This window comes from Pomacea canaliculata, linkage group LG3, assembly GCF_003073045.1.
Source record: "Pomacea canaliculata isolate SZHN2017 linkage group LG3, ASM307304v1, whole genome shotgun sequence".
Classification (NCBI taxonomy): Eukaryota; Metazoa; Mollusca; class Gastropoda; order Architaenioglossa; family Ampullariidae; genus Pomacea; species Pomacea canaliculata.
In genome coordinates this window covers 12,592,327-12,606,983 of record NC_037592.1, presented here as the reverse complement: position 1 = coordinate 12,606,983, position 14,657 = coordinate 12,592,327, and the positions used below count along the sequence as shown (strand labels likewise).

General features: G+C 37.3%; 2 protein-coding genes across 5 annotated transcripts; both read right to left on the bottom strand.

Moving 5' to 3' along the window:
* Positions 1-217: 217 nt before the first annotated feature.
* LOC112560373 lies at positions 218-6,802 on the bottom strand. Of its 2 annotated transcripts, none has more exons than XM_025232196.1 (8): positions 5,670-6,802; positions 5,338-5,406; positions 4,988-5,019; positions 4,317-4,414; positions 3,212-3,317; positions 2,691-2,814; positions 2,162-2,220; positions 218-1,540 (listed from the first exon to the last, which is right to left on the bottom strand). In XM_025232196.1, the coding sequence occupies exons 1-8, from the start codon at positions 5,762-5,764 to the stop codon at positions 852-854; spliced, it is 1,272 nt and encodes a 423-aa protein (XP_025087981.1). In that variant the 5' UTR covers positions 5,765-6,802; the 3' UTR covers positions 218-851. The 2 variants fall into 2 exon arrangements, with proteins under 2 accessions (XP_025087981.1, XP_025087980.1); XM_025232195.1 differs by having other exon boundaries at positions 4,988-5,022; positions 5,670-6,751.
* A 94-nt stretch (positions 6,803-6,896) lies between these two features.
* Positions 6,897-14,153, bottom strand: LOC112560372. 3 transcript variants are annotated; one of them, XM_025232192.1, is made up of 9 exons: positions 13,760-14,153; positions 13,147-13,253; positions 12,398-12,442; positions 11,344-11,369; positions 10,817-10,920; positions 10,423-10,519; positions 9,858-9,996; positions 9,392-9,447; positions 6,897-8,409 (listed from the first exon to the last, which is right to left on the bottom strand). In XM_025232192.1, exons 2-9 carry the CDS (start codon positions 13,230-13,232, stop codon positions 7,535-7,537), a joined length of 1,428 nt encoding a protein of 475 aa, XP_025087977.1. In that variant the 5' UTR covers positions 13,233-13,253; positions 13,760-14,153; the 3' UTR covers positions 6,897-7,534. The 3 variants fall into 3 exon arrangements, with proteins under 3 accessions (XP_025087977.1, XP_025087979.1, XP_025087978.1); XM_025232194.1 differs by having other exon boundaries at positions 6,897-8,406; XM_025232193.1 differs by having other exon boundaries at positions 13,147-13,242.
* Positions 14,154-14,657: the final 504 nt, after the last annotated feature.

Below are 14,657 nucleotides of genomic sequence, written 5' to 3'. Positions count from 1 at the left end.
GGAGCGAGTGCGGGGCTTGTACACGTATATCAATACATTTCAACAAGCGTACAAACATCCATTCATCTATCCACACACGCACACAGAGAGGGAGCTTTAAAAAATTCATTACAACACAGATGGACAAAGACGAAAGCATATTCAACGTACAGATTCGAGTGATCACTCAGACGTACACAACAACTGTAGAATACTATAATACACAAGAGAATGCCAACGTACATTTTAATGTAGCACTACAGAGTAGTCTTACTCTTGGATTTTCATGTGCCCAAGAGTTCTCTGTCGATTGAAAAAAGCACACAAAGAGATATAAATTACTTATTTACAGGTTACTATCATACACACTGAACATTCTAAAATATAATTAGTGTAATATTGTATCAATGACTATATACTTACTTTTTAAGGTATTTCTTATAAAAGCTCATTACACAGACTATTTACTAGTGAAGTTGCCTAGTGAGATCATTCAGATATGTGAGTAACATCGGTAAGAGCAAGAAAACTTTTTATACCCTGAAACTAAAAGGACCACGCGGATAAAATTCATGATATAACTTCCTGTAAGTTGCAGTTTTACCAGAATAGTCTTTCCATCTTCAAGAATCACACTTATTATTCATATATAAATACGTTGTTTTGGTTCAAACCACAAAATACATGTCTTATGTTGCATTTTAAGCAAAATCAAGTCAAGTAGCATCAATGATCTGTTCATTATTATTACTCCTTGGAACCCCTTGGTTGCTCTTCTTATCATCAACCGGAACTGTCAAACCATTTTCCATCGAGCACCACCCGACCTTCGCCAGAAGTTCATCGTCAGGGTGATGTAGAGTACTGTCAGGTTATGGTAGAGTGGCATCATTGGGAATGGTGTTATGGATTGTGTGGTCCGGGAAACCATGTTCAGGCTGGGTCTCTTTAGAAAGAGTCAGGTCAAGAAGACTGTTGTCATATGGAGTATGGTAAGCAGAAGTATGGCTATCGCAGTTTGTGCAACAGGTACTGGTGTCAGGAAGAGTGTCATCATGGGCAGGCTCTCCTTCGATCTTGATGGAGGGGATGTGGACGTCTGTTGCTGTGTTCGTCCTGTTGTACCCGCCAGACAGTCGTGCTTGAGTGGGACGGTGAAGACGTCCATAGTTCTCTTTACCAGTTGACACGTGGTCTGTGAGCTTATCTTCGTTACCTTGACAACCAAGTCTGTTGTAACAATCTCTGTCGATGTCCCCTCCTCTACTACATTCTGTCTCGAGAAAAGTGATGTCACCAGCCTGGTGCAAGATGGCGTTGTAGTGTGTCTGGTGTCGTGAATCACACTTTGTGTCAAGTTCAATGATTTCAGTGTAAGTCTCGTCTTTGTTGTCGTCTTCGAAAGGCCGATGAATGAAAGGCTGTAGCTGGAAATCTTGGGCCGCTTGGGCTGATTGCCTCAGGGGTCTGTAGTGTCTCCTGACCGCCATCTGATCGTATGGGAGACTGTAAGTTCCAGAAGCAGAATCTAGGTCCTTGGCGAATGTGTATTGTAAACGCTCTATTGGAAACAAATGAGGTAATAAATTGGTCTTGCGATAACATTTGAATAAAAATATCTTTCGGATAAATAAATTAAACGAAGACGAAGTGACATGAATTAATCCAATGGACACATATACAACAAGAAAGTCCAAACTTAGATAGAAAATCATACCTTGGGACTTGGTGATACTCGCCGTCCTTACAGGCACTCACAAATCTCTAATTTCAAAATCAGCTGGACTTTTAAAAAGTACCGACTGACTTCTCTCTCGAAACTAATAGAGAAGTTTGGGAGGACTCGCAAGCCTTTAGAGATTCCCTAGAACACTCAAGGACCACTAAATAGTACTCACGTCAACAAAGAGTACTCACAGACATCCTTAAATATCCTGTTACTGGTGAGAATTTGCAGTAGACTACACAGTTTTATAATTTGTCTATTATAGTGAAAACATGAAAAGTTTCAATCCGGTTGTCTGTAAAGTGCAATCAGTCTTAAGATTGCCTTCCACTTTCCTGGCCATTTTAAGTGAATCTACCGTCCTCAACCACTGTATTGTACTTTATATACCATAATAACTTGCTACTTTTTATGATGTTTTGGTTGTATTTATGAATGACAACAATTACTGCTTACCTGAGAACGCTCTCTCCTCTTCACATCTTCTCTTGATGTTCCTCTGGGATTCGCCATTCCTAGATTATATCAAACTTACTGAAGGATATTTTGCTTATAATACAAGGTGCTCCATGTATGCTGAGCATTCTTTCTGAGACTTTTAAATGTACTCTCCTTGTATAAACTGCATTTTGCCTTGAAATTCTGATACTTGTGGGACATTAACTTGGTTATACTAATTTCCTAAGTTATATACAATTAGTATTTAAATATCATCACCAATATTGTGGGACGTCTATGCAACATTTTCATATCTATATTTGTTTTGTTTTTTTGTTGTTTTTTTGTTGTTTTTTTTGTTTTGTTTTAACTAGGTGAAGATGATGCGCTCAATTCCCGATGTACTGATCGATGCGAACCCTTGACTAATCTGAATAATATAGGTTGTCTGACGAGTTTTACATTTCAATGAATAAAAAAGGATAAATCAGACATCTTCTATCGAAATAAAAAACAAATGTGGTAATTGTTTTCTCTTCTGACTCACTGGTCTCCCCTGGATCGCTTTATTCTCCTTCTGCAGATCACAATAAAGACAACACCAACACCAACAACAATGGCTCCGATGACGATTCCGAAGGTCGCCTTGGACCACGAACTGTCTTCCTGGGCTTTTGACAAAGAAATAACTAAATGTACAACTAAAAAGCAGCACACGCAGAAGCAAGGAAAACAAATTCGTAAGAGAGGCATGTAAACAATGTTATTTAATTGCAACTATCTGTGTATTATTGTTCTGTGTATAAAGGTTGAGTTACCGTTTATCTTACATCTAGGTAGGCTTCCTAAGAACTGACAAATCATCAGGTTTGCATACACAGTATGTATTTCCGTCCTTTTGTTGATCAGTCGGACTTACAGACTAACTGATGGACTGTATGCTTTCTTCAAACCTATTTTTAAAATGATGTTTTACATTTGTCTCTACCATGCAAAATCTCGAGAAATTAGTACAGATTAGTTGTGGTAGCGGACATGGCAATATGTCAAGAAATGATTATGAAATACCTTTCTCTTTGTTATGTGTGCATTTCCCACATGAGATGATCGTTGTTTCTTCTTCGCATCGATGATCACATTTACATTCTGTGCGAAGATTCCTTTTATGTTTAAGCTATTAAATTCAAGAAAAAATGTAATATTACTAATGGGCTGGGGGTACAGGACAAAGTTAATGTGTGTGTGGAAAGGTTTGGGGATGTTGGAGTGAAATGTTTGTAATGGGGGATGGTGGTGTGGGTAGGTCTGTGGCTTATGATACATGGGTGTGTGCGCGTGTACGGTGTCTGTATGAGAACTCACTTGTGTGGGTGACTGTGTATCTTGTCCCGTTTATGTGTTACCCTTTTGTCCTTTGGCTACAGTTTGAAGACATTTGTCTTAGATGTGTTCCCCAGACAAGCCCACAAACCAGTAAAAAACCAATGAGACAAATCACAAACTGTTACTGTATTAATTTTATTATCTTAAAGATAGCAATAAGGAATTTTTTTTAACATTGTCATTCTCATTATTTTACCCGCTGCCTGTTGGATTGGCTTTGTAGGACCGGTCGTTCTATTGTTTGTGTTCGTGTTCGTGTTATTAATCGTTGCACGTGATGTCATGGAGACTTTGGATGCTGCTACCTGGAGTGATGATTCGACATATGCAGAAATGCTCTCGTCACACTGTTGTATTCTAATTAGTGTGTTTCTCCAATTGCAATCAGTGACGAGATATTCTTTTCACACTATTGTTTACTTGCGCATATTATAATTTGTTGTAGCGCTACTTATTTATATTTTCTATAACAATAATATGTAAATATTTTTATTCAAATTTATAAAATATTTAGGGGATTTGTCTTTGGAAATATTTTCACTCGTGATAAGATACTTATTTTTAGGCATAACAAGAATAAACAAAAATTTGTAATTTACCCTTTGATTTGTGGTTTACGTTTCAAGTGTGTACAAGTTCTACCTGTCTTGATCAAAGCTGTGCACATTTTAAATAGGTCTTTAGAGAATTTGATTTATCCTTTCCAATTCTCCTTATTTTCGTCTATTTTCTTTATACAAATTGGCCTCGTAACACATGAACTCAAAGCAATAACAAATAAAGAACTCACCTTCAAATGCCCCTTGCCACGTCTATGCGTTCCAGAAACAATGGTGTAATTCTCTGTTGGACTAATTTTCTTACAAATATAATTCTCCGTTTTTAATTCTGCAAAGAATAATTTTTCAAACTACAATTTTGATTTGCTTCCTGCATTGCCTAATGTATTCAAGGTGCATAAAATGTACCTAAATATATTCGAGGTATGTAAAATCTTTCTGAGACAAACCTTGGTCACTAAGATGATTGACGTTAATCAGGACATAAACCTCAAGAAACTATTGCAGATGATCTCAAGCTGTCATCTAACTATGGTCTGCAAATTTATCGTGCATTCGTCATTGAGTGTTGGATGCGATCTTCCTCTACTGAGTGACATTTGACCGATCCATTTTAATGCCTATGACCTTTTTTTTTTAGCCTCAGGTAATTTATTATTGGGCTCTACTCTCTTTCGTGGATTCATCATAGAGAACATGTGAATAAAATGTATGAAGTGATTCTCCTAACCTTAGTACTTAGACACATGCCCACAATGAGTTTTACATCTGATTTTAATACCAGTTACAGTTTGAGTGGTCAGCCGTTTTGATGCTCAGTTTCTACTTAAACGTTCACTTCAAGTCACTTCTACACATTGCATATCATCAACAGAGGGAGTACAGGAAATATTAAACTTACCTCCCTCAAAGGGGCAGCTAGAACTTCTAATGCTGCTGCAAGAAATTCGAAAAGTTAGAATGGCGTGAAAGCATGCTATGCAATTTGGATATAATAGGATACATAGATCGCTTTTTTATATGTATATTTTGACATTTGTTGATAAAGGTATAAACTATTTTTTTATTATTTCTTTATGTCATAATTTATTGTTTTAGTGCTTTTGTATTTGTTTTTTATATAAAAGATTACTTATAAAATATTATTAACATAAATCAACGTTTGTACATGACAAGAGAAAGTTGACAGTATTAATGAAAGGTGTTGAAAGTGACTTACAATTAGTCAAGAGGTTAATAGAAGACACATACCTACTGACTTCAGATGTATCATTTATCTCTCTTGAGGCATTGTTTGTCTCCTCTGGAATTTTACTGCAACTGAAATCCCCCACCCCCATAAAAAAAGCAATTCTTATTTGAAACTATGGACTACCCAACCTGTGGCAATGTAAATGACTTGATTATGGAGAAACAATAAATCACAGGAATAACAGTGAATTAGTGACTAACAGCACCGTAAAGCTTCCGCTATTAGTGCTTTCTACCAACAAAAGGGACTTAATCACTGACTGTTATATTGAACCATAAGAACAGAAAACAATGATGGATTGGAGAATAAACTTATCGAAAGAGGCACATACCAAATCTTGTTTGGTTTTCTACAAGAATCCTGAGGCGCAGCCAAAATTTGCCAGGAAGATATGAGCAGAAGCAGTATCCATGACATCAAGATCATTTTAGTGCAGCTGCAAATCCGTTAGAACTGTACAAAAATATTTCACAAGAGGCTGAGCAAAACTAAATCTTCAAACGTCCCTGCCAAAAAACAATTGTGAGGTTGATTAGCTGTGAGTAAATAATGTTTCCTGACAAAGGCAGATATCCACGCTGACAACTGTACACCCAGTGAAGGTTTGCTCTCTGCAAAAAGAGAAGAGGATGGCCAAGTGGTTAGGAAGTCAGAACTCGGATGTGCACTTTAATACCCCAGAGATACAAGCGAACTTCCCCAATTCGGTGCAGCTGTAGAGGATCAGGGAAGGTTGGGGTAGAGAAAACCGACCACCAGTACTAGCCAACTTCCCTGAACGTGAATAAGACCTTAAAGTAAAGGAAGCCATCCAGCAATGCAAACGCACCAGGCCATGTATGAAGAAGGAAGTAGAAGTAAGATATTCTGGAAAATATGGGATACTGAAGTCACATCAGATGAAAGAAAAAAGAGTAATTGTTAAACTCAAAGAAAGGGGATTGAGGAGATTGGAAAAAGAAATGTTTTGATGTCAGCATTCTTGGGACCCATCTTGCAGAAAGCTTGCTCATCTTCAAGATCTCAGTTAAAGCAGTGTTGACTGACCAGAACTAATGCTTATTGACTCTCTATGCTTGGCAGTAAGAGTCTGTCATCCAGGTCTGCACGGTGAACTTGCTCAAAGTTGCATAGGAAGGGGAGTCCTCAGCAAGTGTCTGTACCTTGTCCTCATGGATTTCCATGGGTGTCATAGTTTTCTTTTGCAGATACTTTATGACTGCCCGGGCCTCTGTTTTGTCCAGTTTTAAATTCGTCACACTACCCTTCACCTTTGTGTGGGTCTCACAAATCAAATGCAGACATATTAAAACAGAAATCTGTATTAGCCCCCATGCTCCGATTCACAATACTGCTTCCACCTCCCCACGTCAGAGTTGGGAAGTTATGTTCCCCCCCCCCTCAGAGAGCCAAGGATGCTCATGTAAATGAACATTTTATAACAATGACACATGCATTACATAAATAACATGGCTTTAATCAGTGTAAGCTTTTGTGGCAATTTGTGGCATAGTGATTTCATACTTGTCGTTCTATACATGTTATTTTTTCTATTTCCTTTCTCAGAGCTTGGGGCTGAGTATAAAAGAGCTGATGATATTGCACGGAAGATGGTTAGTCTACTCTAATGGTGCATGATCACAAATAATGACTGTAAGGCAATATGTTAAACAAAATATTCAAAAATGTATGAAAAGAATTGGTGTGTTATAATCTATTTGATCATAATTACAAACAAAACAAATGTTTATATTACACATAAAATATGATACAAGAGCATTTTGTAATCGTTCATGCAATCACTGTTCTGTAATACTTGGCACAACAATGTCAAGACAACAGCCACTCAACAATATTAGCTTTCCACGAACATCAGAGGAACGATGGAGTTCTTAGAGAACGTGGCGAACGTCTTTAGCGATGTCAAGGGTGTGATGTCTGCTCAGTCGCTTTGACGAAGTGGGTCACCAGGTGAGGTCTTGTGAAGTGTCGTTAAAGTTATCATTGAGAGTGTGTTCACAATCACCTGGTGTGACTTCGAGGAGATCTGGTCACGGTGAATGTGGATTGCAATGTTGTCATAAGGCAAGTCATCGTAGACAGTGTTTTCACTACCATCGATATCAGTATAAGAGTTGCCAGGGGGAGAGTTGTCCTGGGGTGCGTTAGTGTCGATGAAATTACTGTCCTGGACAGTCATGGACAAGGTTCGTGGGCAGTGGGGTCAAGGTGAGTCTCTTCATGTGGAGTCTTGTCATCAGAAATGTTATGTTCAGTGTTCTCATGGTGAGCATTGTTCTCCGGGAGACTTTTGTCATGAGGATTGTTGTCACTGGAAATGTTGTCATAGGGAGAGCAGGGGTTACGGTTTGCGGAAATGTTGATTTCGGGAGAGTTATCACTAAAGGCGTTATCATGGGGATTGTTGTCACTGGAGCAGACAGCGCTACCCTCGGGGCTATGATTTTCGGAAATGTTTTCGGGAGAGTTATCACTAAACGCGTTATCATAGGGATTGTGGTCATTGGAAATGTTGTTTAAGGGAGTGTTGTCACTGAGCACCTTGTTATTTGAAGGCTCTTCATGGGCTGTCGTGGAGTGGACGTGGGCGTCTGTTACTGCCTTCGCCAACACGTATCCACCAGAAGGTTGAGGACCGGGAAGACGTTGATAGTTCTCATTAGCAGCTGACATGCAGTCTGTGGGATTGTCTCTGGCAGTATGACGATCGAGCTTCTTATAGTACCCTCCGTCTCCTCCTGCTTGATCCCACTGTCTCTCAAGAAAAGACGGAGGGACCTCGCACACCTGGCGAGATGTGGCATTGTGGAATAACCCGCGTTCTGGGAAACACCTGATGTCTTCGTCGTTGATTTCATTGTATATCTCATCTTCATTCTCATCTTCGAACGGCCGATGAATGGAAGTCTGTAGCTGGAAATGATAGGATGTTTGTGTGATTGATTGCCCTAGAGGTCTGTAGTTTCTCCCGACTTCCCGATCTCTTTGAAGACGGTACATTCCAGTGCTAGAGTCAGGGTCGCTGGGAGAGGTGAATCGGGAACACCCTGCTTTGACAAACAGATGAGATGCCAAAAATCAAAACTCCCATTTTCAGTCTTTACAAAGACGAATTAGATAAAAACGTTTATAGGTTAGCAATGAAAGATGAAATTAATCAGTTGGACTGACATGTAAAAATGATTTCAACAGAACAACGATGTAATGTCAAAAGAGAGAAAGATGACATAATGAAAAGTATTCGAGAAATCTGGTCGAGGACCATCTATCAAAACATAAGACGAAACACTAGTGACATGAGAACACGATATCGTGTCCGAATGAGCCCTTCACAATGTGTAAAATATACCCACATTTGCAATAACAGAGAAGAGTCTGAAAAAAAGAAACATTGATTAATTGATTACAATAATGTCTATTCGTCATCCACTGCCTTTATGTTGATGTTGATGGTGATGTTGATGGCCACGCACACCCCACGCTAGAGAAACCTATACACTGCATGCAGTAGTCAATCATTCAGTCTCTCAAAAGAGCCACAACACAATATTAACCAATAGCAAAACTGTTACTTTACTGGAAAATATTGGAAGAGAAAGTAAACATCACCATTTAATAATGCCACTCCCGTTGGTATGGCGACGCGTGAAGACGTTTCACGAAACACCCACAATCCTTGATCGACAACAAATGAATATTGGGAGAGTATCATTATTACACGAGAGGCACTAGTAGTGAGTCCTCACCGAGCAAATACTCAATTATCACCGACCATTAGAAGATATTCGGTTCAAAGTACCCACAGACTGGCCGCAGAGCTCGACAACTCGTTTTTCTATTCCTCGAAACATTTCTGTAAATTGTCCACCGGTCATTGTAAATACTTTCATCCTCCTATTTAGACCATTCAAGTCACCTTCCCGTTCCTCCTCTAATGTTTTTTTTTCAAATTGATCAGTGCTAGCTGCTTTTTTAGGACATTATTTCGAAAACACTTGTTTGACTTACTCTAAAGGAACAGTTAATTCTTACCTGAAACCCCTTCCTCATCCAAGTTTCTCTTGCTGTTTCTTTGAGACTGGTTATTCCTACAATAAAAATAATGTAATAAGTAATAAGCTTTCATAATTTTGACTTAAAATGAATCACAATAAAAGCATTTTATCCATGAATTTCTGAAAGGTTTATAATTTTTGGACACTGATCATAACATCTAACTATAGAACTACAGCTGTTGTGGGACGCCACTGTAAACATGTGATATGTACAAACTATTTTTCACTGGAGATGACAACGCTTTCTTTTAAATGTAATGGTAGGTGCGATCTCTGGGAGGCTGGTTTATACAATTTTTATTTATATGAATTTTCGATTATAGAAGTAACATATATATAATAAGTATTTAAACAATTACTTAACGAAGCATTTAAAGACGAATAACACATTTTCTATCTCAATAAGAAGTAAGTTAGAAATGTTATGTGCACTCGTGACTCACTGGTCTCCCCTGGAGCAGTTAATTTTCTTTCTGAATGTCACAATAAGAACAACAGCAACGCTAACAACGATGACGCCGATGATGGTCCCAAAGGTCTTCTTGTCCCAAGAATTTTTTCCTGTCTGTTTCCCTGACGACACTTTGTAATGACGCTTTGTTAAACTTACTTGTCTTAAAATACGGAAAAACACTCAAGCACCATGGAACACAAATTTTCAAATCTTATATTAAAATGCAATTTACTTGTTATTTACCTGAAACAACTCGTCTACGATTGTCATAATTATGATGTAAGAATTGAAGCAATTCCATATCTGCGTCCTATCCTTTCAAATTACAAACTTTTTTTATAATTCACCAATAAATTAAATTCATTAATACAGAGGCACCATTTATCTGCTTTTTAAAGTTTTGGAAAAACATATTCTTTGTGACATTTATCGACCAGGTTTCTGTTGATACGAAATCACAAAAGTATAGCAGAGACTGGTGTATTTTAAATGAGCAGATGTACATGTAAATACAGAGGCTGACAGTACAGTACAAAGACTAATGCAATTAGTACCGTGTGGACGTTGGCCATCATTGGACTCACACACTTCACACTCGTAGAATTTATTACTGCATAATAAGAAGCATTTGCAGTTCCCTCTCGCATCATCCTAGAAAGAATCAGAAAAAATATCATACAAATGCTATGGCGAGCCTTGGGTGTGTGAGAGAGAGAGAAAGAAAGAGAGCGCTCTTGTATTTTTCTACTTCAGGAAATTTCAGTTTCTTGCTGAAAACTACTATGGCCAGGGAAATAAATGTTACTAGCTCACATGCTTTTTCTCATGGCTAGACTAAAACGAGGAGCAATACTTTAGTACAAAATGATTTTTTTAAAGTGTTTCTTACTTAACGATGTCACAAGCAAACACCGGATACAATTAAGACACTGAAAGTAATATCTTCACCTGCACAGGTACCGTGCAATACTGTTGAGTATACTGGTTGTGTCCTGCTTGTTCTCTCCTTTCTCCATTTACGCAGATGCTGCAATCCTGGCTGGCATTATTCCCTGTGAATGTATAGTAACGGTGAAAATCATCATAAGTACAACAACTTTGTAAATTAACTTTTTATTAGTTCTTGAAATGTCGTGCTGTATACGAATGTGCTGTAGAATTAAAAACAAACATCTGTCTTTATTAGTATTTAGTTTTGCAGGTATACCAACACAATTAGTGTTTTTATTATATCTTCTAAATCTTGGTTTTCGTACGTTATTTTTACCTTTTTCAGTGTAATCTGTTTTGGAAAATTTTGAGTTTGTTTTCAGTTTTACGTGTCTACATCTTCTCTTTTTTAGTTCGAGTATTAAAAGCCGTAAAAAACACAAAAACTCTTGTCTTTTTAGGTGTCTATTTATGATATCTCACTGTAGACAAACTGTGCAGTACTGACAAAATTTGAACAAGAAAAAACAATCTTTGAAACTTACCGAAAGCTAGATTGCATGTGTCACTTCTGTTGAAAATAAATTAAACATCTTCAGTTTCTGGTGTGTTATCAGATTTAAATATACTAAAATACCAATAATATTATCTTACTCGAGCTTTTGAGTGAGTTGGTGGGGTGATCGGTGGGTAGGTGAACTGGACTAGGTTGGGTTGCTTGGTGGTTGATTAATTGGCTGATAGATTGATAGTGATTAGAATGTGTGTGAGAGGGTTTGTCACAAGTGATTCTTAGTAACAAAGCATAATTTTTTCTTCATTCAGCAATTTATCTAATATTTTAGTCGGATTAAGAAGACTACCAGGTATTTCCACGATTTTATAAAGCATTAGCACTAGTTGTGTACTATGTTACACTAGGCAGAAAACATTCAGCAAATTGCAGGCAGTGTGATGTTTGTAGAAATTCAGGTTTTTTAGTGTTCATCCCTTTCAGAATTCAGTCTAACATGGTTTAGTAAGTCTTGGGAGTAAAAAGATCTACTGTATACAAGAAATAGCTTGTTTAAATTAATATTTCCCTATATATGAGAATCGATATACTAAATGTACTACTGATGGCCTGCACTACACTCACTACGTGCAAATACATTTTGTGCAATTCTGCCACCAACTTGTCATGAATCTTAATATTTCTTATTTTCTTCATAATAAAGTAAGCCTAGTTTCTTTTCAACAACATTTTTACGCTTAATATAAGTCTATTATGCAATGTAACAAGAAAACTAAACAATGATGAAGGTACAGAAGACACCGAGGTAACAAACAGTAGCGACGACAAGTATTCAACAAATGGATGTCGACAAAACAGACTAATTATAGATAGATATGTCGGGTTAGTAGTAGACTGAGTTCAGGAGTAGTTTTCAGGGAAAATAAGTCTTTTTAATACACGTTTACAAGACTCGGTGTAAGGTAAAGGGCGGATATAAAGAAGAAAGGAGTTTCTTTGTTTCTGTAAAGTACAGGAATAAATATCGCACGCTGGAGAAACGAGGGACAAAACTGAAAATAAACACAAAACATAGAGATGCATACCTTTGAGTCTGATTTGGACGAGGAGCAAAGCTTTCCTGTTTACAGCTGAAAATGCGACAATGGCAGTATTAGGTTGTTGATTATTTACACACACATAGTGAACCTCAACACACAATGTATAAAGGACTAGGAACATTACCTGGCTTCTGAATGCTGCTATGTAAGTCCAGAACATACCAGTGTATAAGCAAACCATTAATAAGTGATATTTTAAAGAACACAGAATACTGTTTAACAAACTGCTAAAATCCTTTTCTGGTGACAGTTAATCTAGAGGTGCATTTCAGTCTCAATGAGATACAAAGTAACAACTATTTGCTTCGTGGCATTTTCTGATTAACTATTTGTATCATGAATAATCTTGAATCCGTTTGATTGGGTACATGTAATGTCTCTCGTTCAAATCGACTTTCCCCTTCAGACCAGAATCTTAAGACTCGTTTTCCAGACCTCACACATGTTGCTTTTTCTTGAGCACGACTTGCCGATGGGTGAAAAGCAACTCGTTGGTCAATCTCATCATAATTTGTTTGCAAAAATTAAGGTGTGATTGCACAGTACACGAGCTTGGGTTGAGCTTATTCTGATCAGAGTTGAACTAATGTTGGTAGGTATTCTCTGTATCGGTGGTCTTGGGTCAGATACATGATAATGAAGACTGATAAGGACTTTATTGGATGATATTTGCAAAACAGCGAAACAAAGACGATAATAATGAAAAGCAAAACGAAGAAAAAAATAGTACATACCAAAGATGTTTGTCTCTACAAGGTTTTGCATCATAAACCTGCTGGCAAGACATCAGTAGAAGGAGCATCCAGGACGTTGCAGTCATTGCCTTGTCGCTGCAAATTCACTAAAAACATTTGTCAATACACATGGTGAAGAACACTGTAGCAATATGAGCAATAACATGCAAAATGCATTAGACAGATCAGGATTAGCCTCTCTCTACATAATATTTCATGACAAAGAGATTATCAGCGACAACATAAGAATAGGTCATGATTCACGATTGATAAAATTCTTTCATACTTCAATAAAGTTCTATGTTTGTAAGCTTGAGTTTCAACTTACTAAAAGCTTTAGCAGCATTTAAGGCTTAAGCTCCTGAATATCGAGAATATATTTTAAAAGGATGAATAACTTGAAAGAAATGTAATTAATAAAGTCGTATTGTATTGTTCTATGATCACATGTACACATTCAGTAGTCAACAAAATTAAAGCAAATATAGTTTGGGAGGAAACGCCATCTTTCATCCTATTTGCTACATGAAAATTTCAATTGTATTAAAAATTCTATTTCGTTCAAGAAAAATACTTTTACTGTCCGGTAATAGAGAAATCGGCTAATACTCACGTCTGAATATCAATAAGAAAACAATGAAAGTTTCAACTTTCAGTATTTAGAGGAAAGTTGGCCACAAAATTAACTTCTAGACTAAAGTCAAGAACTGCACCTCGTTTGATATTTTCTGATGTACAACGATCCATACAAAGGCTTACTCGCTGTAAGTACAGTCAGATACCAAGTCTCAAACCGACCTGATGATAAGCTGTCCAGGATAATCTGTTGCAAGAAGGAAATCAGGGAATATGTGACTAATGGTCTCTAATGCTCATAGTTAACAAAGACCCGAAACTTGGTGTATGGTGTGTGGGTTTTGCAAATAACATGCTGGAATATGAATAATAATTTTGTATCTAAAAAACCTGTCTGCGACGCAAAATGATCGACGAGTCAAATGTGAAACAAAGACTGATTTCAAACGATCATCACCAAACACGAAAGCCGATTTATTAAGAAAGTGTTGCCAATTATATTTTCAAAGACTATATTTTTCAACAGAATAAAGCTGGGTAGTTCACAGCACAAAATTAATAAATTTACATCGGATGAATATTTTATATGCAGACATATTTGTGATAGACATGACAGCCTTGGAGTCAAGTATTTAATAGGAGCGGAGACCACACTGTTTATACGTTACCACGATGTGTAGATATACATGCATACAGTATTAGTTTAAGGAAAAGGATAATCCCTATTATCCCTCTTTACCAGATCAGGGAAACTGCCAGGATGCATTAACAACTGCCTCCTCATCTCGAGGAAGTAAAGATGAAGAAAGAGTGGAAAATGTTCACGCGCTATACTGTCAATACATGAGTTAACCATCCTGTCTGGCATTCAAGAACCATTTCCGGTAAACATGGTTTCGTTTCAAATAATAAGTTTTAGTCCGTTTTCTTTAAAG

What these genes read in the sequence shown, in the direction of transcription:
- LOC112560373 (XM_025232195.1), bottom strand. Translation starts at nt 5,764, where the DNA reads ATGATCTTGATGTCATGGATACTGCTTCTGCTCATATCTTCCTGGCAA. An exon ending in TAGCTGCCCCTTTGAGGGAG is followed by an intron (nt 4,415 to 4,987) that starts GTAAGTTTAATA and finishes TATTCTTTGCAG; the next exon opens with AATTAAAAACGGAGAATTAT. An exon ending in GTGGCAAGGGGCATTTGAAG is followed by an intron (nt 3,318 to 4,316) that starts GTGAGTTCTTTA and finishes TGAATTTAATAG; the next exon opens with CTTAAACATAAAAGGAATCT.
- LOC112560372 (XM_025232192.1), bottom strand. Translation starts at nt 13,232, where the DNA reads ATGACTGCAACGTCCTGGATGCTCCTTCTACTGATGTCTTGCCAGCAG. An exon ending in CACATGCAATCTAGCTTTCG is followed by an intron (nt 10,921 to 11,343) that starts GTAAGTTTCAAA and finishes ATACATTCACAG; the next exon opens with GGAATAATGCCAGCCAGGAT. An exon ending in ATTGCACGGTACCTGTGCAG is followed by an intron (nt 10,520 to 10,816) that starts GTGAAGATATTA and finishes GATTCTTTCTAG; the next exon opens with GATGATGCGAGAGGGAACTG.